At 50.9% G+C, this 24,125-nt stretch overlaps 1 protein-coding gene across 1 annotated transcript; it reads left to right on the plus strand.

Moving 5' to 3' along the window:
• Positions 1–11,773: 11,773 nt before the first annotated feature.
• On the plus strand, positions 11,774–21,949 carry C9H11orf24 (chromosome 9 C11orf24 homolog). Its single transcript, XM_067748043.1, is given in 6 exon segments — positions 11,774–11,948; positions 14,103–14,300; positions 18,278–18,451; positions 19,365–20,433; positions 21,526–21,707; positions 21,710–21,949. Coding segments are annotated over 6 exon segments (1,872 nt in total). The 5' UTR covers positions 11,774–11,839; the 3' UTR covers positions 21,850–21,949.
• Positions 21,950–24,125: the final 2,176 nt, after the last annotated feature.

Consider the following 24,125-nt stretch of genomic DNA (forward strand, 5'->3'; position numbering starts at 1 on the left):
TGAGCCTGCGTGTCCGGAGCCTGTGCTCTGTCCGCAACGGGAGAGTCCACAACAGTGAGAGGGCCGCGTACCGCAAAAAAAAAAAGAAAAAAAAAAAAGGAAAGAGTGAAGGAGAAATATAAACATCTTCAGACAAACAAAAGCTGAGAGAATTCACAAACAGCAGACGCTCACTAGAGTAAATTTGTTTAGGCAGAAGGAATGTGACCACAGATGGGAGGCTGGGGAAACAAGATGAAATGAAAAGAAAAGAAAGTAGTAAACATATGGGTAAATGGAAATAAACATTGTCTAACAGAATAAATTTAAAACATCAAATTAAAATACATGACAATGGTAACACACAAATCAGGAGGGGAATAAATGGAATTATAAGTTCTGAGAGTCTTACATCATCTGTTTAGACACTGGTAAGATAGATTATCAATGTCTTAATTCAGAGGGTAACCACTAAAAGAAGAGAAACACAGTGCATAAATCATACATTAGCAGAGGGGAGAAGTAGAATAATTTTTTTAAATTAACCAATCCAAAAGAAATCATAAAAGGGGAGACAAAGAAACACAGAATAAGTGGGACATATAGAAAGTACAAAATAGAGTGGTAGATATAAATCCAAATAAGTCCATAGTTGCATTAAACATAATTACATTACATGCAAATCCATAATTATATTAAATGTTTGAATATTCCAGTTAAAAGACAAATATTGTTAGATTGAATTTTTAAAAATCTAATAACACTTACTTAAAAGAGACATATCTAAAACATAAGGATGGTGAAATATTGAAAGTTGATGGGTAGAAAAAGACATATATATACATATACAAATATTAATCAAATGAAAGATAATTTATATATTAATGTCTGACAAGGTAGACTTTGAGCCAATCCTTTAAAATAAAGATTGCCTCATAAAGAAAAATAGTCAATTCTACAGGAAAATATAACAATTCTAAATTGATAGGTACCTAATAACATGGCCTAAAAATAAGTAAAGCAAAAATTGATAGAACATCAAGGAGACATAGAAAATCTACAATCAACAGAAAATTTTAACACTTCTCTCTCAGTAACTGATAGAACAAGTAGACAAAAAATCAGTATGGATATGGAAGATTCGAACAACATAATTAACAAGTGACTTGGTTTACACATATAGAACCCTGAAGAACACACATTCTTTTCAAGCACATTCAGAACATTTACACAAAATGACTATACACTGATCCATAAACCAATTTCAACACATTTCAGAGGACTAAAATAATACAGAATATATTTTCCAACCATAATGCAATTAATCTAGAAATTGGGAAGTTTTCCTATTTATTTGGAAAGTAAGAAACACACTTTTAAATAGCAAATAGATCAAAGAATAATTCAGATGGGAATTTAGAAATATTTGACAAATAATGAGAGTACTATATCCCAAAACTTTGGGGTACAGCTAAAGCAGTACATAGAAGAAATTTATAGTCTTAAATGCATATCTTAGGAAAAAAAGTTGAAAGTTAATGTGATAAACTTTCATCTCAGGAAGTTAGAAAAGTAGCTGAGTGTGTTTCACTGTTGAAGGGATGATGCCAATGGCAGGGGAGGGGTGGGGCATCCAGGAGGGAAGTGGTCCATCAGTGGGGTAAGGTTCTCAAGGAGACAGGGGAGGATGGGATCCCCACACCTCAGGTGAGGAGCTAATCCTTGACAAGAGACAACATCTCTTCCTACTTGATAGAAAAAGATGGATGCAGATCCAGGCTCATTTGCAGGTAGAGAGAGAGGGAGTTGAGAGGGCTCCCATCATTTTCTCTTTGAAGAAATAGGCAAGACCTTCTGCTGAAAGTTTGAAGAGGGTGGAAGGAGTGGCAGTGATCCCCTACCAGGAAAGCATGGGACTTCTGGCAGCACAGAGGGCCTAGTTGAGGCAGGAGGCCACAGATCTTCCTTAGCACCCAGGGGCAGGCATGAAAAAGGGGGACAGCTGAGTCATCCAGGGGAACGGTGTCACCAAGTGGGTGCACTGGAAGGACAAGGACGGGGAAGATACTCTGCTGGTAACAGTGACTCACCTGCTGGATCACAGAATCCAAGCTGGAGGAGGGAGGAAGGAAGGGACAGCAGGGCGAGAAAGCAGAAGGGGGAAGGGGCTGCAGGTGTGCAGGAGCCCAAGATCAGGTGCAGCGGGAGGAGGGAGGTTTGAGAGCTTCAAGGATGGTTCGAGAGCAGGGATCCTGAGGGAATCATCTCTGAGATGGAGCCTCTCCATCTGAACCGGGCGGGGTCCCGACTGTGGCTTTGGGAAAGGAGGTTGAAGCAGAGAAGCCATGAAGGTCATTGAGGCGGGGACAAAGAAAGAGCACACAAAGGACGGAGTCCCCCGGGACGACATCAAAGTAGGGGTGGGGGAACTTCCCTGGTGGTCCCGTGGGTGGGAATCTGTGCTCCCAATGCAGGGGGCCTGGGTTCAATCCCTGGTCAGGGAACTAGATCCCGAATGTATGCCGCAACTAAGAGCCCACATGCTGCAATGAAGATCCCTCATGCTGCAACTAAGACCCAGTGCAGCCTAAATAAATAAATATTTAAAAAAATAATAAAGTAGGGGTGGGGAAGGCAGTGGTCTGATGCCATCGGAGGTGGGATGCGGAGGTTGGTAGAAAGCAGTGCCCAGGAGCGGTGGAGGGTGGTACCTCCCTGTGTATACTTCAAGGCATAAAAAGGTTTTCCCTAGCGCTTCTCCCAGCCTGCCTTTCTGGAAACATGCAGTGGAAATTCTAAACCAGCTTTTAGGACAGTCAGACATCTCCAAAACACATGAAATCCACAGAACACAAAATCTTGAGGATAAGAGTGTGTGTGTGTGTGTGTGTGTGTGTGTGTGTGTGTGTATGATCAGTGAAACCTTAAGTGCCACAGAGAAACTTAAATCAGAAATTTAAAGGAGAGGCATGGGACTTTCCTGGTAGCACAGTGGTTGAGAATCCGCCTGCCAGTGCAGGGGACACGGGTTCCCTGGTCCAGGAAGATCCCACATGCCGCGGAGCAACTAAGCCCGTGAGCCACAACTACTGAAGCCCGCGCCCCTAGAGCCTGTGCTCTCCAACAAGAGAAGCCACTGCAATGAGAAGCCCATGCACCACAATGAAGAATAGCCCCTGCTCGCTGCAACTAGAGAAAGCCCTCGCGCAGTAACCGAGACCCAACACAGGCAAAAATACAAATAAAAATAAAATAAAGGAGAGGCAGAGTGCAGTATTTACCACGGGGGTCTTGGTTAGGGTTCACTGTGATGCCTCTTGTGACTTGGGTTATAATCGGAAACAGTGACTGAGGTTTACTGTTTCGGATGTGTCAGATGTACCTGGGCATTCCCATCCGTTTGGCTGGAGGTAAACGAATGACCGCGTGGAATACAGATGAGACCATAGGGCTTATTGCTGTGAAAACCTCTAGCACAGAAAGCAGCCTTTCTTCATTTTCCAAGTACACTATTGTTCAAACCAGTGACTTTTGTTGTTCACTTGCTCTGTTACACAGTTGATCAACATAATTCTTGGAAAAATCATTCAGGTTCTGCAAGACTGTAACTGATTTGTTTCTTTGTTTTTTCCTCTAAGCAAAACAGTATCAAATCGTACCAAGTCAGATCAAACCTTCTCAAAGAATTATTTTTCCATTCCTTTGTCAGGTCTTTAACTTGAACTTCTAACAATAATCTAATAAGGAATGGATACATCCAGAGAATAGGGAAAGGTTTGTGTCTCAGTGATTACATGTTATACTGTTTTAAAATGTGTATTGGGATTAAGCTGTCTTTTGTTGTTGCTGAAGAACATTTTTCCTAAAAAACTTTTTATAATGGAAAACTTTTTTTACTATAAAAGTAATACACATTTTATAGAAATTTTGCAAAATACAGAAAGGCATGATAGTTTCTTTGCTATTTTTACCGTTTAGAGTTACAGATGAATGTTAGCATTATTTTCTCAAGTTCCAAAAAAATACAAAATGAGTTTTTGATTAGAATTGTATTCAACCCATAAATTAATTTGAGGAAATTACATCTTTACAAGATTTTACTTTCCCAGCCAGGAACATGAATATACCTCTCCATTTATTCAAGTATATTTTGAAGTCTTCCATACAAAGAACATTCCAAAACTTGACAGTCCTTAATGTTTCTCACTAATGTATCCCTAGCTATTTTATATTTTTGTCATCAGAGTAATTGACATTCTTTAAGCTGTTTTTTTTTATTGGCATACAAGAAATCTACTGACATATACTTATTTTGCATTGGGACAGATTATTAAATTATACATTTTAGTTGATTTTAAGGTGACTCTCTGAGACATTCTAGGTAATTGACCTTATATTATGTAAATAATGAAAACTTGTCTTTAAAAAATATACTCTAGGGACTTCCATGGTGTTCCAGTGGGTAAGACTCTGCACTCCCATTTTGGGGGGCCCGGGTTCGACCCCTGGTCGGGGAACTAGATCCCACATGCATGCCGCAGCTAAGACCTGGCACAGCCTAAATAAATAAATAAATAAATATTTTAAAAATAAAATAAAGTAAAAAATTTACTCTATTTATTGTTCTTCTCTCATTCCTTTGACTAGAACAATGTTCATTAGGATCTCGTTCCTGATCTCTCTAGGAACACCTCTAATTTTCAAAAAATCATTAAGTCTAACGTAGGATAATAATTTGAAATAATTATTCTTTATCATATTGAGCAATTCCTAGTTTTTATCCAACTACATTAGCCCTTTTTTTTACTAAATTTGTAATAGAGATTCCCATCACTTCTTCCCCACCCATATCATATGTGGTGAATACATGCTTGCAATGACCACACACAGAGTTTCTGATCAAGATTTGCAGGATCTTAGTTCCCTGAACAGGAATTGAACCCCGGCCCTCAGCAGTGAGAGCATGGGGCCCTAACCACTGGACCGCCAGAGTGTTCCCCCTGATCAAGATATTTTTCGTGGTAACCTCTTCAAAATTTTCATAGTCAGGATATACAAGATATGTTGTTTGTATAAGTAGCAGATAAACATTTAAAACCAATTTTTTTTAAACAATCATTTCTGACAAGAGTCCCTGCTCATCCTCAAAGTACCTCCACCCTCGATTTTCCATTTCTTGGACTCTGAGCCATGTTCCCTGGGTTCCTGGAGTATGAACACCTCCAGCTGCACTGTTGCCCTTGTCCATGAAGAGCTCTGCAGCTGCTGCTGAAAGACATGCCATGTGACAGCCCCTCACATTTACTCAGAGCTGTATTTGCTGCCTGGGGCCCCCAGGGTTTGCCATCAGATATTTCTCTGTGCTGCCACCCTCCACAGAACCCTGGATAAGGTGACCCTGTGTGGCCAAGCCAAGGGCTGAAGGTTGAAACTCCAGTTTTATCTGCAGATTTGATAAGCATATTCTTAATCCTTTTCCCCAGGACATCCAATAAAGCTATAAATTATCCAGTTATTAGATGGAGCAATCTATGTATGTTCATGAGGCCAGGATTTGTTAGTAATGTCATTCAAGTCTTTAATAATCTTACTGTTTTGTTTTTGTTTTGTTTTGGTTTTTTTTGGGGGGGGCGTCTGCTTGTTCTATACATTACTAAAAGAAGCATATTAAAATCTCTCCCTACGTTGGGGATTTTTCCATTTCTTCTCTGCCAATTTTGCTTTATGAATTTTGAGGTCTTGTTATTGGGTGCATTCCAATTTAGAATAGTTAGAATTATACATCTTCCTGGTGTCTTTGATTTTGTATAATTAGTAAGTGAGTCTCTTTACCTCCAGTCTTTGATTTTGTATAATTAGTAAGTGAGTCTCTTTACCTCCAGTAAAACTTTGTAAAAAATAAATTTTATTGGGGGTATAATTTACATACAACAAAATGCATTCATTTTAAGTGCTTGACTCCACTTACACACAAACACACACACACTCATGTAACTACCATCACAATCCTATTTTCACTTTTGCCTTTCTTTACAGCAGTGTTTTGTTTTTTAGTTAAACTCATTTAGGCAGAATTTACATTCAGTAAAATTCACACTTTCATGAGCTATGACAAATGTATACAGTTGTGTAACCATCACCATAAGCAAGATATATAACAGAATATATCCATCAAAAATTTCCCTAATGCCCTTTTGTTGGGGGGGCCAGATTTAGCAAGTTTAGCTGAGCAACCTGTATTTTATCTGGCAACACTGAGCCAATCCCTCTATCCTCATCCCATTCCCTGGTGACCACAGATTTCTGTCTCCATACTTTTGTCTTTTCATGAGTATCTTATAAATGAAATCATATGTCTCTCTGTGTTTTTTTTTCAGATGCTCTGTGAAGAAATTCACTTTACCACTTATAACTTTAAGACTTTGCATACATTACAACAGTGCATTAGTGATACAAGCTGTAAAATCCTTTTCCATTCCATTGGATTTTGCATATGATGGTTCTGCAACAGTCACTGCAGGTAGATTGAGCAAGCTTTGTTTTTGTGTTTGTTTGTTTGTTAACATGCATTCAACTAGATAAGATTCAGAATAGATTAATACTCCCGTCTTATCATTACAGTTAGCTAAAAAATTGCCTGGCAGCCCACCAAACAGGATTTCCTTTAAGACCAGCCCACAGAGTCAGTTGGAGACTGAGGGCACTGGGACATGCTGGGCCGGCCGTAGTAGCGTCTGTCTCTTCTGTGTGGCTTCTTTCTCTTAGCATAATGCTTTTGTGATTCATCGGTGTCGGTGAATGTATCAGTAATTCGTGCTTTTTTATAGTTAAGTATAGATATAACACAATTTATATATCCATTCACCCACTGACTCATTTGGGTGCTTCCAGCCTTTGGCAATTATGAATAAAGTTGCTACAGACGTTTTCATACAGGTCTTTGTATGAACACGTTTTCATTTCCCTTGGGTGAATACCTAGGAGTGGGATTGCTGTGTCATATAACAAGTGTATATTTAACTTTATAAGAGACTGTCAAACTGTTTTCCAAAATGGCTCTACCATTTTGCATTCCCATCAGCAATGTGTAAGAATTCAAACTGCTCTGAATCTTTGTAGATACTTGGTATTTTTGTTTGGGGCCGGGAAGGAGGACAAGGCTGTCCTAGTACTGCCCTTTCTTATCTGACTGATTACACAGGGGGTTCAGTTGGTGAAAGTTCATCAAGCTATAAACCTGTATGTACACTTTTCTGTGCATATAATAATCCTCAATAAAAAGATTTTTAAAGTACACAAAATACCTTTGAATAATTCTACTAAATTAACTAAACATGTGTTGAAATTTAAAATGTGATTTTTAAAAAACTGAAAGAGGGCTTCCCTGGTGGCGCAGTGGTTGAGAGTCTGCCTGCCGATGCAGGGGACACGGGTTGGTGCCCCGGTCCGGGAAGATCCCACATGCCGCGGAGCGGCTGGGCCCGTGAGCCATGGCCGCTGAGCCTGCGCATCCGGAGCCTGTGCTCCGCAATGGGAGAGGACACAACAGTGACAGGCCCGCGTACTGCAAAAAAAAAAAAAAAAAAAAAAAAAACTGAAAGAAAAAAAAAAAATCAGTATAAATCCATAGTAGCCTGTCTTCATAATCTCTAAGATTTTTTTTCCCCAGCTATCCATAGTAAATATTTGAAAGGCAAATTCATATTTCTGCACATTATAAGTGACAGGTCAGGAGGATCAATCCAATGTGTATATAATTATATTCCTGTCCTCATCAATTATCCATTTTTATTCTAAAAATTCTCATAATTTCAATGTCCTTAGTTTTGTGTTCAGGATGTAAAAATGAACTGTCGATGAATAAATAATGACCGGGGCTTCCCTGGTGGTGCAGTGGTTAAGAATCCGCCCGCCAACGCAGGGGACATGGGTTCGAGCCCTGGTCTGGGAAGATCCCACATGCCGTGGAGCAACTAAGCCCGTGTGTCAGAACTACTGAGCCTGTGCTCTAGAGCCCGTGAGCCACAACTACTGAGCCCACGTGCCACAACTACTGAAGTCCACACGTCTGGAGCCCGTGCTCCGCAACAAGAGAAGCCACCGCAATGAGAGGCCTATGCATCGCAACGAAGAGTAGCCCCCATTCTCCGCAACTAGAGAAAGCCCGCGTGCAGCAACGAAGACCCGACGCAGCCAAAAATAAATAAATAAATAATGACCGTAAAGGGTAGAGCGTGAGGGCAAGTATTGGTCTTTTCTTCCCTAGGAGCAATGGTTCACTATTCACTAAGTCAGCGTTCACGGCGGCTTTATTAAACATAACAACCACAAGTCATGAGAATTGACTGTAGGATAAACTGAGGCACAGAGTGGCTAAGCCTCTTGCCCACTGTCACTCAGCTAAAAGTGAAGGAGCCAGGGTTTGAAGCCTGGCAGTGTTACTCCAGAGTCCTTTTACATGGGGGATCTAGCATGGCCTTACATTCAAATGAGATTATAAATCAACAACTAAGAGGACCAAGCTGATTTGTTATTTAGCTATTTCTGCATAAAAAGCACCCGAGAGCATCTGTGTCCTGAGACACAACTTGAGGATTTAAGTGTATCCTTCTCTGTCTTTAATTCATCCGCTGCCATCAGAAGCAGCCCAGCAGGCCTGCTTTCATCCATATAATACTCCACACACGCAGCTATGCGGTTCCCAGAGATGTGCTCAGTGGACGCTAGGTGCCAGGTGACCCCAATCCACTGAAAGTTGCCAGATTCTCCTATGAGAGAATGAGTTTCCCTGTATTCTGGACCATCTCAGCCAGATATTTCCATTGTTCTCTGAAATCCATTTACTAGCAACCCCCTAGACTGGGGGCTTGCAAGCATTTTCTCTAGAGGACCAGGCAGTAAATATTTCAGGTTTTTGTGGGTCACACAGTCTCTGCTGCAACGACTCAACTCTGCCCTTGCAGTGCAAAAGCAGCCAGATAATACATAACAGAGGCGTAACTGTATTACAATAAAGCTTTACTACAAAAGCAGACAGAGGGTCGGCACACCCCTGCTCTAGACTATGAGCTCCTTGAGAAGCTGGGCTGCATCTTATCTTTGTAATTTCAGCCCTAGCGGGAAAAATTTTTCCGATTTTTACCAAAGAGGAAATAAAAACACAGGATCACAGAGGCTGACTTTAAGGAAGGCAAGCACAGAACTGCAACTGGCTGTTTAGGTGTATTTTCACTTGTGAATTGAACAGAGGTGCTGCATTTTTCATGTTAGACCTGAGCTACTTGGGAAACTTAAAGCAAAGGATCTTGTCTTGGGACTTCCCTGGTGGTCCAGCGGTTAAGACTCCATACTCCCAATGCGGGGGGCCAGGGTTCAATCCCTGGTGAGGGAACTGGATCCTGCATGCCGCAAATGGGAGTCCGAATGACGCAGCTAAAGATCCTGCGTGCCTAAGACCCGGAGCAGCCAAATAAATAAATTTTTTTTTTTTTTAAAAAAAAGGATCTTGCCTTCACAAACCCTCCTACCTGGCCTGCGTCTCAGCAAACCTGTCTTTGCAGGGTAAGTTCACCTACACAACCTGAAACCATGAGGTACTGGGTGGTGACAGTTTTAAATGGAGTTTCAGGTGCTCCCAGGGCTCAGAGCTGGCTATTTGACCCTGTCTTCGCACACCCGCGGTTTTCTGTGTCTGGTTTAGTTTCTTAGCCCAGGACCCTGTTGACATAAAAAAACACACAACCTAAAAGTTGAAAATTATGTTTTATTTGGCAGATAAAACTGAGGACTTAAGCCCGGGACACAGCATCTCAGATAACTCTGAATGGCTGCTCCGAAGAGGTAAGGGAAGAGCCAGGATACATTAGGAGTTATAGCAACAAAGACCAGGGAGTCAGAACATCAAAAGATTACTGTTAATTAAAGAAAATCAGATATCTCAAGTTAAGGAATTTAGCGCTTTTCTATATATGGGAAGATGCAAGAGTCTAGGCTTACTGAAATCATTCCTCTGATATGCACCTTAGCTATCTGGGGCCAGTATCTTGTGCTATCCCAACCGAGTCCCCTCAGGGCACACTGTCTGGGGTGGTTGCAGCAGCAGACTGCTATATTGCAGGGGGTGGAGGGGTGGAGGGGGTTCGGGGCTGGGGGGTGGACCCAGTTTCTATCCTGAGTTCCCTCAGGGCTCCCCACTGGAGGGCTGTAACGTGATGGCTTGATGACTACAACCTTCTTTGTTTACGATGGGGCAGGCAACTTTTTTTTTTTTCCATTGATAACCCAAGACACGTTATAAAACTGTCTGAAAATAAAGCCTTTTGGTTTATTCCCATTGAGATTGTCTTTCACAGACAGGCTTTGGTTCGGATTTGGGGGAACTTGAGAAGGTCTTACACAGACTGGGATACGGTCACAAAACTAGTAACTTACAAAGCCTATTTCTTTTTTTTCTTTTTTTATTGATATTTTAAATTGAAGTATAGTTGATTTACAACGTGCCAATCTCTGCTGTACAGGGAAGTGACTCAGTTATACATATATATACTTTTTAAAATATTCTTTTCCATTATGGTTTATCCCAGGAGACTGGATATAGTTCCCTGTGCTTACAGTAGGACCTTGTTGTTTATCCATTCTAAATGTAATGGTTTGCATCTACCAACCCCAAACTCCCAGTCCATCCCCCTCCCTTCCCTCAAAGCCTATTTCTTTTTTGTTGTTGTTGCTTTTTAATACACGCTTTCTTTTTTTTAAAATATTTATTTATTTATTTGGCTGCGTCAGGTTGCGGTATCCGGGATCTTCCTTGTGGCATGAGGAATCCTTCATTGCAGCGAGCCGTCTTCTCTCTAGTTGTGGCGCTCCGACTCTAGAGCCTGCCAGCTTAGTTGCCCTGCGTCATGTGGGATCTTAGTTCCCCCACCACGGACGAACCCGAGTTCCCCTGCATTGGAAGGCAGATTCTTAACCACTGGACCACCAGGGAAGGCCCCCAAAGCCTATACCTAATGAAGGTCAAGTCCCATTCGCTTTCCTCTATACTCCGTTTTGCCCCACTGTTATTCACATCTCACAATTAACAAACGTTCTGTGAGCCTCAGTTTCAGCATCTGTAAAACGGGTGCGAAGCGCGTCACAGTGCTATTGCAGAGTTAAATCACCCAACCAAGCCCAGGTCTTGGCACGAGTAAGCACTCAAAACACGCTGGCGGCCATCCCGACTATGGCTTACTCCCAGCGCAGGCCCCCCCGCCCCCCCGGCTGGATAAAGTCGGAGGGATGAGGGCGGGCATGTGGCAGGGTCACGCTGTCGGGGTAGGTCTGAGATCACGCAGCCCCGGTACCTCTGTCGCTACAGGGCAGTGTCCACAGACTGTGAGACGAGCACCAGGAACCACCACTTCCGGCAGAGACCTGCCCGAAATAGCCGCTTCCAGCCGCTCTCCAGACGTAGCTGGACCCCTCCGCGGTGGGCGGGGCCCTGGGTACAGCCACGCCCCTCGCTTCCGGCTCGCCTCCTGCAGCGCCTGGAGCCGCTGGGCGGCTCCCGGCTTCGGCCGACGCTGCCCCGCCCGCCAGGACCCGCCCTCCCGTGACGTCACCTCCGGGGCGGTCCGGGAGGGGCCAGAGCTGGGGCGGCTGCCCTGAGCAGTCTTGGCTTGCGGTCGCGCTGCTCCGGTGCCGGCCACGTCCGCACGCCGGACGGCGGCCGCTTCCCCGCCGCCCGAGGGCCTCCGGGCCGCCGCAGGCCTGCCACGCCCGGGTAAGGGGCCCTCGCTGTTGTCCGTGGAGCTGTTGTCAAGGCTGCCTGAGCCGGCTTGGGGCTGAGAGAGGGAGGTGGAGACAGGAGGAGGGGTGCATGGGAGCACGAGAGGCAGAGGAGGGGGCATGGGGCCACGAGAGGCAGAGGAGCGGGACAAGAGAAAAGATGAATGGGGACATAGAATGCAAGCTGGTGACGACTGGAGGTGAGGAATTGGAGGAGAGGAAAGAACGGAAGGAGTCAGTTGGGGGCCCAGACTCGGAAGGAGCATGGATGGGGAGCCCAAGAGGCGGGAGACAGGAGGAGGGCTTAAGGGGATCCCAAACCAGAGAAGAGACCCGGGTCGCTCCAGTTTGGGAGCGGAGGAGAGGGAAGTTGGGACACTCCCGGATGGGTGGGGAGCTAAAGGGTCCTGCCCGGCCAAGGCTGGGCCTCAGGAGGAGTTACCCTCAAAGAAAGAGTTGGCCCCTTTAGGCGACCCAGGCCTCCCCCAAGCCCGCTCTACCTGGGACGGTGTTGTGCATTTACATTTACCTGCTCGCCTCCTCCAGGTGAGTCCGGGTGGCTAGTTAGTGTGTGGAATTAGCTGTTAGGCTAGTATGAGGAATCCATGGTTTGCCATAAGACATAAATATCTACTTAGAAATCTGCCTTTAATAATGTTGTTGTTTTTTTTTCTCCCTGGAGGAAGCATCTCTAAAATTTCAATACAGATGTTCTGCTTATATGCCAGACTTGCCTAATGGACAAAGGAATGTCAAATCTACCCAGACTGCCAGCAAAAACTAGCCTCTTGATCAGCATTTAGCCTGATACCAAAAATTCCAAAAACCTGGAAGGAAGCGATGTAGTTAAGACGCTCTCCAGTGCTCTGGGTTCCCATCTGCCACAGAGACACTTCCTTTGGACCACAGGACAATGTCTGTATACACAAACCCACAAGTCTGTGTCGCGATACCAAAGTTCAGCCAGGTGACGTGTCAGGGCAGGTATCTGTGGTTTGCCCTGTACTTGCTTCCGCAATTCCTGTCCCTCGGTATGTATAGTTTCTCCAGCTTGGTGCAGGGACTGGGACCACGTTGCCGCTGATAAATAAGTTACTAGTGTGATGGAATGTGGCGAGCAACACTTGTGTTGAGCCCAGGAAAAAAGGAATTAAGCAATTTGGAGAATTGTAATCCAGAAAAAGGAATTAAGCAATTTGGAGTCTGATATCAGGTAACTTGCACACAGCACCCTGCATATAACAAACGGTTTCATAGAAGTTAAAAGTAAAGCCAAGGTTGGGAACATAAGAAATTGGAAATGGGAGATGTTGAGAGGTAGCACAAAGTCAAGGACCAGAGAAGGTCATGAAGTAGGCACCCAGAGCCACATTCTGAGGGTGCCTTTCTAATACAGGGTTGCCTGGCTAGTGGGGTGCTGCCCCTTCCCTGCAGAACTTGTGAGGGGCTGACCCCTGAAAATGGGAACTCCCAGCACCAGCCTAACCTCCTGTCTTTCCACCTGCCCTGCTCTCCTACTCAACACTTAGTCCTTCTTGCTTATTCCCTTCCTGCACAGGGGTCTCTTCTTTCTGAGACCGTGATCTGCCCAGTCACTCTGCACCAGATCATGAGGATAACTGGCCAGACCCTCATTTAAGGCTCACTAAAGCCTTTTCAGGGGAGACTATGATTCTGAGTCTTGTTAATGCTTTGTCCGTTGTGAGTCAACTTAGGTTAGCACAGGCCCCCACGTGGGAATCTTGACATTTAGAATACGCTGTTGGAAAGCGGAGTCAGGACCATACCAGAGAGATGAAGTGACAGCACGAGGGCCTGTTCTTGACTCCGCACAGCGGCCAATTCCTGCCTCTGTGGGAGTGGTCACCAGCCCCGCTGGCTGAGGGAAGACAGTGATGGCATCCAGCAGAGGTCTCCTGAGCGACCAGTGGAGTTTCCTGAGATAGCTTTAGAGAGATGCTCCATGCACACGCTCACCTCATGTATGTCACTGTGTGTGATTGCACATGTGCATGTGTATGCTTGCACGTGTACACACGTGGCAGTGTGCACGAAGGTGTTGCCATGTGCACATGGATACGAGTGCGTGTGTGTGCGTGTGACCGCATGCATACGCACGTGTACCTATGCACATATGCGTGTGTGTTGCTGTGTGTGCACATGGGCGTGTGTGATAGAGAGCAGGCCCGTCCGTGTGGTTCTCAGGCATCACCACCTACACATATCTGCCACTCTAGGAGGTGCTGAGTTTCTTTCATCTCCTCCTGAGTTTACACTAGAAAAATGCCTCCCTCCTCACTGGATTTTTCCCCTGTGCTTTTCCTAAGGAGCGTTTATTCTTTTTCAAACCGTAGATGCATCTTCTACCAGAGTGGAGCATCTGCCTGGATCCCACGTGTGCCACAAAGCGTGCCATGGCCTGGGAGTGCCCTTCAAAGCCGTCCTCGCCTCCTGCAGAGCCAAACCTCGCCCGACAAGCGCACAGTGTCAAGCCCTCAGCCCCCCGAGGAAGATGGCCCAGCCTGGGCACACGCCCCGAGCAGCTGCCTCTCGTGAGTGTCCAGAGCCCTGCGGGCAGGGCCACCTGCTCAGTGACAGGACAGTGAGCCCGAAAAGGGCCCCGAGGGGGCTTTGCAGGGACAGGGTGGGCAAAGGAAAGACAGCGAACCGCAGAGGGCCAAGCCGTCCAGTGTGCAGGAGGCCCGTTCGCTGTCAGAGCTTCTGCCTTCTTGGGTGGCCCTGGTGGGGGGTCCCCAGGCAGGTATGGGAACCGTGTGGTCCTCTGGGCCGTCTTCTGTTTCTGTGAGGTTCTCTCTGGGCCTCGTGTCATGAGACCACGATACTATGGGAGCCCCTCGCTGCACGGGCAGGGGTGCTGCATCTCACTGATGCGGGGTGCGGAGGGGGCGCCTCCTAGCAGAAGGGGCCCTGGGAGGAGACCGACTAGAGTCTGTCCCTGGACCAAAAATGGGACGGCCCGTGTCTGTTCCAGGATGAGGGACTGGACGGGAAGGCGGAAACCCATTCAGGCCCTTGAATCAGTTCCTCCTGCCTTAGCTGGAGCATCAGCTCTGAAGCGCCAGAGGCGGGGGTGGCAAACTGTGGCCTGTGGGCCACGTCTGTGCCCGCTGCCTGTTTTTGTAAATAAAGTTTTATCGTGACTCAGCCACACCCATCACATACCTATGGTCCATGACTGCTTTCGCAGACTTGAATAGCTAAGACAGACCGTATGGCCCACAAAAATCTAAAATATCTGCTATCTAGCTCTCGATAGGAAAAAGTTTCCTGACTCTGCTCCGCAGATTTGTAGTGAGGTGGCAGTGGAAAGCCTGGGGTGCATTCAGGAAGCCCCTGTCAGATCCAGGGCTCAGACTTGGGGAGCATGTTGGGCTCAGTGGTGGCATTTTTAATGCATTCAGTGGATGTGACTGGCCAAAGAGAGAGTCGTTTAAATACACTTATTGACGGAGAGCCCAGCTGCATTTACTTCAGCTAATGTGGGGGGAGTGGGAGCTCTCTGTGCCTGAAACCTCCCTGGTTCGGTCCTTCCCCCTCATGACATTGGTCTGTTTCTTCTCTCCCCACCCCACCCCCTCTGTTTCAGTCAGAACAAAGAATGCCTTTTGCTCTGGAGAAAACAGATGCAAATCTGTGGTTTGTAGGGCTGGGGAACCTTTTTAAACCTGTAAGACACCAGGAGCTCTTATGGACAGTTTTGGCGGGAGAGTGCGCCATGAAGCTAAACTAAAGTTAGTGACTCTCACGAAGGGATTAGAAGCATGGGGGAGGGGAGTGCCCAGCCTTCCAGCAGAGTTTGTGCTCGAAAGGGTTTTTCCAGTCGTGGGGCCACTTTGCAAGAGCCCCCGCTGCTCACAGGAGAAAGAAAGCCACCTCTAGATGCCCCTTTATGCCGCACGGGGACTGCTTGCGCGTGGCCGCCAGCAGGGCTGGAAGTGCTCCTCGAGGGGGCTGGGCTGGGCCAGGAACTGCCGGTATTTCACGTGTCTGGCGAGGGTGGGCTCGCAGGGGAGAGGCCGTGGGTCAGACTTTGAAGGCGGCCTCGCCATGTTAAGGAGCTTAGGAGTTATCCTGGGAGAGCAGCGGGTTTAACATTGGAGGCAGCGTCAGCTTTGTGGGTTACAGAGATCTTTCTGGCAGCTGTGGCATGGCAGATGGAGCAGGCCCAGGATGGGGACGCTTGAAGGTGACCCTTGGGGCTGCTGGGAAGCCAGTGAGCCTGCCCTGCTCCACGGGAGGGCCGTGGAGAGCAGCAGTTAGCATCCGTGCCAAGGCGAGGAGTCCGTCAGGACGTTTCGTTCAGGGTGACCTGAAGGCTCCCTTCCAAGACATTCTGTGGAACCCAAGGGCTTCGCCATGAGGGCCAGGGGAAAGGCCGAGGGCCTAGGGCATCTTCGGGCAGGACTGATTGTGGAGGCACCCCCAGGAGTCGCCAGCCCTCAGGCTCCCAGCAGACTGTGCTCTGCTTGCCCTGTGCCCACGTCGAGTTTGAGTCTCAGGACTAGCCCTCGTTGCACGTGACTGGGCTGTTGTCCGAGGGGACCTGGGCCTCGTGGGACTCCGGCAGTTGGGTGGGGCTGAGAACAGGATCAGGGCGCACCCAGGACCGGCAGGGCATGGAGTGATGGGGCACTTGAGGCCACCTGCCCCCTCGGTTCCCCTGTGGTGAGGGACCTGAGCCTGCCAGCATGTGGGAGAGACCTGGGGTGAGTGGGGAGACCCCGCTGTGTGCTCGGGAAGCCAATCCTGTTGAGGCTCAGCTGCCGTGGCGTCTCTGTAAGTTTCTGCAGTTGCACCGTAACCCTCGGAGACCAGGGCTTCTGCGACCAGGTCCACTTAGCCCACCCTCTGTCCCCTGCTGTGGAACCCCCTTACTGAGTCTCTCAGCCTTCACAGGCCTTGCCCCCTGCATCGCCACCCCAGCTGCCCCTTGCCGGAACGCCTCGCTTGTCACACCCCTGCCTCGGGCCTGCACGGGCTCGCCTCCCCCCACACCAAAATCCAAACTGCCCCGTGGTGGCCTGCCTCTCTCTTGTTTAAGCCCAGGTCTCACTGCGCTGTCCCCAGGCCTCTGGCCCTGCTGTCATCACCTGCTGCTCCTGCCACTTGCCCCCTACCCCTTTCCCACCAGGTGGATCCCAACCGTCTTTCAGAACGTGGCCCAGGTGTTACTAGCCAGGTTACCTTCCCTGGCCCCCACCTCCACCCCCCACCAGCTGAATTCCGTGCCTCGTGGGCCCTGCAGCACCCTGTCCCGTCCCACCCACCTCTGGGGCCTCTGCACAGAGGACCAGCCTCCACCTGACCCTTCGCAGCCTCCCAGGTGCCATCTCCTCCCTGTTTCCCGACACTTAGTCCCTCTACACTGGCACCAGCCTGCACTGACCTCTCTTCCGTGTCTCCCGTTGGAGGCAGGCTCCCTGGAGGAGGGGGCTGTGCGGCTCTCATCTTTCTGTCCTGAGTGTACTGCCTGGCGCATGAGCAGGCACTCGGGGAGTATTGGACGAAGGGATGGGTGATGGGCGGTGGATGGATGATGGGCGGATGGGTGATGGGCGGTGGATGGGTGATGGGCGGTGGATGGGTGATGGGTGGATGGGTGATGGGCGGTGGATGGGTGATGGGTGGATGGGTGATGGGTGGGTGATGGGTGGATGGGTAATGGATGGGTGGGTGGATGGATGGGTGGGTGATGGGTGGATGGATGGATGGACGGGTGACAGGGGGATGGGTGATGGGTGGTGGATGGATGTATGGATGGATGGATGGGTGGGTGATGGGTGATAGATGGATGGATGAGTGATGGGTGGATGGGTGATGGGCAGTGGGTGGGTCATTGGTGGATGGGTGGATGATGGGTGGATGGGTGATGGGTGATGGATGGGTGAATGGATGGATGGGTGGATGATGGGTGGATGGGTGATGGGTGATGGATGGGTGAATGGATGGATGGGTGGGTGATGGGTGGATGGATGGGTGGGTGGGTCATGGGTGGATGGATGGATGGGTGGGTGATGGGTGGATGGATGGGTGGGTGATGGGTGGATGGATGGGTGGGTGTTGGGTGGATGGATGGATGGGTGGGTGATGGGCAGTGGATGGGTGATGGGTGGTGGATGGCTGGCTAAGTGGAATCTCTCCATGTGGTCAGCTGTCACGGGTGCAGAGAAGTGCTCTGGGCCCTGCAGAGGCCACAGAGAAGTTGAGGAGGAAGTCTTGGCCCCCCTCTCTGCTGCTCTTTCATACTCTGAACTCTGAGCTGGGATAGTAAGACACATAGTGAGACTGGGTTAGGAAGTGCTATAAACCCGTCAGAGCAGGCACTGGGCGGATCCCTGAACACGTGGCTGAGACACTCTTCCTGAATGCTCTTCCTGAATGCCAGGCCCCAGGGGAAACATCTGGCTGGGTTTGCACCCTGGGACCTCTTGGAGCACTCCACAGCCGGCGCGTTGCCAGGCCTGTGCCCCGTGCGTCACTGACCAGATGCCTCCCTTCCTGACCTTAGGTTCCTCGGCCAAGCAGCAGGGAGCTGTCAGCAGCCTGAGGAACGGCAGGCTGGGGGCCTCGGGCACCGCCCAGCCTTGCTGCCAGCTCACCTGCAAGATGTGGACAGCCCTCGTGCTCATCTGGGTTTCCTCTTGGTCCTTATCTGAAAGCCACCTGACAGCCCCGCATCCACGTAAGTGAGAAAGCCGTGTGAGTGCTGGACGGGCCTGCAGGGGCCCCGCAGCTCCCGGGGGCTGGGCTGCAAAGGCCTGTTGGGCCAACATGGGACCTGGCCTCAGCCTTGAGAGGGTGACTTACTTGGCCTTGCAAAATTTCCTTCCTTCCATAAACCTCGTCTTTATTGGGGAGTTTGTCGATCCACACGTCACATATTTAGTTGCGCTTCTCCTCTGTGCCAGACACTGTTCTTCTCCAGGAATCCTGCTTTGAATCCGATCATAAAGCCAAGAATTCTTGCATGGTATGAATATCTGGGCAACGGTTTATCTGCTGTGTAAACCTGGGTGTGTGTTGGATAGGTTTTTTTAATGGCGAATCACACCTGTAATGCGAGAGATGATATTTTGAGAACTGGATCAAAAAATGAAGCTCTGGGGGCTTCCCTGGTGGCGCAGTGGTTGAGAGTCCGCTTGCAGATACAGGGGACGTGGGTTCGTGCCCAGGTCCGGGAGGATCCCACGTGCCGCGGAGCGGCTGGGCCCATGAGCCATGGCCGCTGAGCCTGGGCGTCCAGAGTCTGTGCTCCGCAATGGGAGGGGCTGCAGCAGTGAGAGGCCCGCGTACCGCAAAAAAAAAAAAAAAAACCAAAAAAAAACCATGAAGCTCTGAAGCCTTTCATGGGCTTGGGGTTCAGAGAGCACCGAGGAGATTTTAAATCAAAGTGCTGAGCGCCTCTGCGATGGGCTGCGGGCCAGATGTGTGCAGGGAGGAGATGAGAGGGAAACGTGTTTGCCGGGCTAAGAAGCAAGGCACCGCACAGCCTCCCCGGCCAGCCCCATGGGCCGGAAATTAAGACAGTCTCTGAATGATCCACCTGCACAGGATTGAAGGTGATCGTATCTTTTCCTCCCTTTTCTGACCCTAAGGGTACTCAGTCCTCAACAAGACGCTGGAGAATTCAGAACAAAACTCATCCGTGGAAACCATTACAAGAGCCTTGAATGAAATGTCTGCAAGAATGACCTCGGTGACACCTTCTCCCATCACGTTGACCAGAGGGACTTGGGGAGGCGACCCCACCTCTCCTGCGGTCACAGCAGGGACAACGCACAGGACAGAGGCAGGCGCGTCAGCAACGGCAGAAGGGACCCCTGATGGAGCCACCTCCGGGGTTCCCACGCCGCCTGTCCCAGCGTCTGACTGGCGGACCCCGTCCTCACCCCACACGCGGGCGCCTGGCAGCGGCACATCGTCTGGGCCAGCGACGCACATGACACCCACGCCGGCCACGGGTGCTCCCACAGCTGCTGCGGCCCTGGCAAGCGTAAGCGGCCCCTTGGACTCGCACGGTCGTCCCGGGCACACCCCCGGCCATGCCACAGCCAGCCCCACGGTGCCCCTGAGTCCCCAAACACGTAACGCGTCCACACAGGGCCCCACCATCCAGGCGCCGACGGCCTGGACTGCGGCTGACGCGGCAAGTAGGCCTGCGCCCACCCTCCTCAACACAACCCCAGAACCCGCCTCCCCCTCTTCGGCTTCCGCATCCATGACAGTGGGGACCACGACCAAGGCCCCCCAGCCGGCTGCCAGCACAGCGCCAGCACCTGCCCCTCACTCCAGCCCGGCCCCCCCGACACGGCCCAGCCCCGTCACATCCATGCCGGGGGCTGCGGGGCCAGGCACCACTCAGACGCCGGAGCAGGGCGAGCCTGATGCCGCGCCTGGTACTGCTTCCATGGGGCCGACCCCTGGGAGCTCAGGGGACTCCAAGGTGCCAGCCACAGACGCATGTCAGCTCAGCACCCAAGGCCGGTACCTGGTGGTCTCCAGCGAGCCCCTGGCCCAGTCCCCGGTGAACAGAAGTTTCCTCCTGGCAGTGCTCCTGCTGGGGGTCACCCTCTTCATCACAGTCCTGGTTCTGTTTGCCCTGCAGGCCTACGAGAGCTACAAGAGGAAGGACTACACGCAGGTGGATTATCTCATCAACGGCATGTACGCCGACTCAGAGATGTGAGGGGAGGGCGCTCGGCCGGGCCTGGGGCTGGGCCCTTCCCCTCCTTCCGTGTTGCCTCTGAGGCCAAACCAAGTGCTTCCAGATCCTTTTGGTGCAGTTTAGGAGACGTGCCAGTTGCTTAAACACATTTAATCGTTGTCCGATTAATTCCACGATCACTAAAGAGTTGCTGCTTTTTTCATATTTATTTTTGTAACGATCACGAGCAGGCAGTGATTCTGCCTTGGGGTGGGGTGGGCGGCCCCGGGGTGGGTCCCGACCTGAATTAAAGCAATGACCCTTTCCACTCAGACCCTGTCTCCCCATTTGTGTGGGCTGCGTCCTGCCCCCCCCCCCCACCCCAGCCCATGGCGGCCGGGGAGCCTTTTCGAGATGCATGTGACAGGGTGTGTTCTTGTAAACGTTGAATGTAACACGAGGCCCTGGCCATCTGCTGTGTCTGTGCTGCTCTCCTGGGCTTCGCTCTTAGGCCCAAACCTGCCCCTACCTGGGCGGGAGGAACCCCAGCCTTTGAGGGTCTCCGGCACCGCGTGGAGGTGGGGCCCCTTCCTCTAACCCTCCTTTTTCAGCACTGTGAAGTGGGGGACGCGTGAAGCCTGGTTTGGGCACGAGAGCCGAATGCAACATGTAAGCCACACCTGAGCTACACAACGGGGCCGGCCCAGACCAGGCTCTAGGTGACCCCGCACAGCTCATGGTGGGCCCTGGCCGAGTGGAAACCCAATAAGCTGGTGCCGTGGGTTAGTCATAACTAGCACCTCGCTCCAGGTCACCCCGGAACCCAGGGGAGCGCTAGGCCCGAGTGAGCCCAGGGCCCTCTCCTCAGCAGCACGATTGCCCCGGTGCCAGGCCTCGTGTCCCCAACAGCCCTCAGCGCCCACACTGTGCTTGTCCTGTGTCACATGCTGTCCTTGTGTTTCATGCACGAAACTCATTCAGCCCTCACCCCCGCCCCAGGAGATCAGGGCTCTGATCCCCATTTTAAAGGCGGGGCCACTGAGGCAGAGGAGACCTAACTTACCCGCTGAGGGCCAGAGTCCAGCTCTTTCCTTAACTATTTTGTTTTACAGCCGCCGGGGCTGCACTTGGCATTCTAGCTTCATCTGCTTACCAGCCGGAGGGAGGCAAGAGAGCTGGCGGGCAGCACGTGAGGCTGCGTTCCCAGGCCAGGTATGCAGCCACCAGCCGTGTGACCTGGAGCAAGTGTGGCGTGTTGTGGACTCAGCCGCTTTACCTGGGCGATGGGGAGACTGTCTGTCACGGCCCCCAGGGGCATGCTGCCTGGAGCGATTCCAGGTGGGGAGTTGACTCTTGCTTTCTCAACTACTCTGAACCCTGAGGAGGAGACCCTTCTACCTGGAGACTCCAGTTTCCCCATCACAGAAATCTCCTGAGCCAGGCCTGCGTGTCCACTTCCTCTTATTGAAATTCTGCCTCCTCCAAGAAGGATTTCAAATGGCGCATAATAAAAGACAATGGTAGTGAACTCCCAAACCATTTGAAATAACTTACGAGAGTAGGGAGGAGGGATGGGAACAGTCCTCACCCGTTTTCTAGCTCCATCCCAGGTTTCCCCAGCCCATCTTTTCTCACTGGTTGGTTCAGGGGGCCCAGCAGACCCCTTTCCCTCCCCAACAGCTATGCTGTGTGTCCTGACAGCTAGGCTCCAAGCAGCCTATGCACCTGTGTTTCTCCCTGCCCTAGCCGACCCATGGTACACCTGGGCCCATCTGCCGTGTGATCACAGGTGCTGGCGCTGACTGTGGCTGGGAAAGTGTCAACCTCACTGCTCGGAGCTCCAGGCCAGGCTGCAGCTCTGTTGTCCTTGAGTCTGAGCGGCCACCTGCTGCCCGGATCAGGCAGCTCTGCACAGAGTGGAGAATCGGGGGGATTTAGGGGGTGCCCTTTTCCTCTGCCAGCATCACCCCAGCCGCCTGTCAAGGGCAGGCTCCACACCCTGGCTGGTGGGGTCTCACCCGATGGAGACAGAGCCTTAGACCCCCGTGAGCCATGGAACACTGGGTGGCTTGTTCCTCTCCAGGGGTGTAGAACAAGGGGCAACCCGCAGGGCTGGCTTTCATCCTTAGCCTGTGACCAGGGGCCTCTGCCTGGCACTCCTACCTCCGAGGAATGGGGATGTGGAGTGTCACGGGGCCTGCCTGTCCCTCTGCCCCAGCCAGGACTCCAAGTCCTTTCCTCCCAAGAATCGGTCGTGCTCTCCACCCCACCCCCTCCCTCCTTAGCGGTCCTATTCCAACCATCCACAGTCATTTTGGCTCCATGATGGGCCACAGATTCGTAACACGCGAGGCCAAGCTCAGCCTCAGCCCTCAGGGTTCTTCCTAAAACCAGTGGTGTCGCTGCTTACGGGAGCTGGAGCCCTGGGCTTCATCCTTGAGGCCGACTGACCAGCCTAAGTTCCTGTGCATGGGCCTCTCCCCGGCCAGAGTCCTTCCTGCTGTCCTGCCTGGGGCCCCTCCACCACCTGCCAGCTCCGACCCAGCTGTCTTCCACCCTGCAGCCAGGGCCCCCTCAAGATACAAACTTGACCACACCGTTCCCTGTCAGCAGCCCTTCCCGGATAAAGACCAAGCTGCCATACCAGGCGTTCCAGGCAGACCTTCCAGTGCGTCTGGCTCAGCAGAGACTGAGGGGAGGAGCCAACCTCGAGAAAGCTCATAGGAGGTGGGGAGCACGGAGGGCCCCTCCATGCAGGCCTGTCCAGAGCAAGAGGGGCTCGACTTTCCTGGCAGTCCAGTGGTTAAGACTCCGTGCTTCCAATGCGGGGGGCCCGGGTTCGATCCTGGCTGGGGAAATAAGATCCCACATGCCACGCAGTGTGGCCAGAAAATGAAAAATAAACCAATCTAGGGGAGCTGCACGTCTGAGCCCCAGGCCATCCCCTGCCTTGGAAGGCACCAGCCTGCAGGGGCCAGGGGGGAAAGTCCCATTCAGACTCAGCTCATCAGGCCCGTTCCACACTAGCTATTCGCCAACCAACTGGGGATTCAGACGTGAAGCTGTCCCCCACCCCTCCGCCGCTCGCCATGTGGTGCGCGAGAGTGAGAAGCGATGAGGAAGGAAAGAGGAGGCACGCGGGGGCACCTGACCCACCTGGGATGCTGGGGGGCGAGGGGGTGGCCTCTGGCAGGGGGGTGCTCAGAGCCTCTTTCCCCCGGCTCTTTGCTCCAGCGACAGGGGCTGTGGCTGGTTCAGTGCACAGAGCAACACCGGCACGTGGGAGGAGCAGCGTCCCTGTTCAACGGATGAGAGTCCGAGGGGAAGGTGCCAGGAGGTCAAGGTCAAGTGAGCCAGTTTCGGGGTTTGGTTCCAGTTGGGGCTTTCTTCCCTTCACAGTGAGGAAACCGAGGCACGGGATAGCCAAGTCACTTGCCCAAGGTCACCCTCCCAGCAAGTGGCAGGACAGGATTCACTCTTGGTCGGTCTGCCTGTCTGTAGTCAAATATTGGCTACCTCGCAGAGGCTGTTTCCTCTGGGGGCAGCCCCGCGTCCTCAGGCCAGCGAAGTCCACGGGCTCCCCCTGGCGGCCGAGGCTCCCTCCTTCACCCTGGGTGCTGGCCCTGGCTGGAGACACTGGGTCCCCCTCCAGCCCGCTGCACCCACCCCACCCACGCCCCAACTTTGCCCGAGGTGGGGGGACTCCCTCCAG

The sequence above is a fragment of the Pseudorca crassidens genome, chromosome 9 (assembly GCF_039906515.1).
Source record: "Pseudorca crassidens isolate mPseCra1 chromosome 9, mPseCra1.hap1, whole genome shotgun sequence".
In the NCBI taxonomy this organism is placed as follows: domain Eukaryota; kingdom Metazoa; phylum Chordata; class Mammalia; order Artiodactyla; family Delphinidae; genus Pseudorca; species Pseudorca crassidens.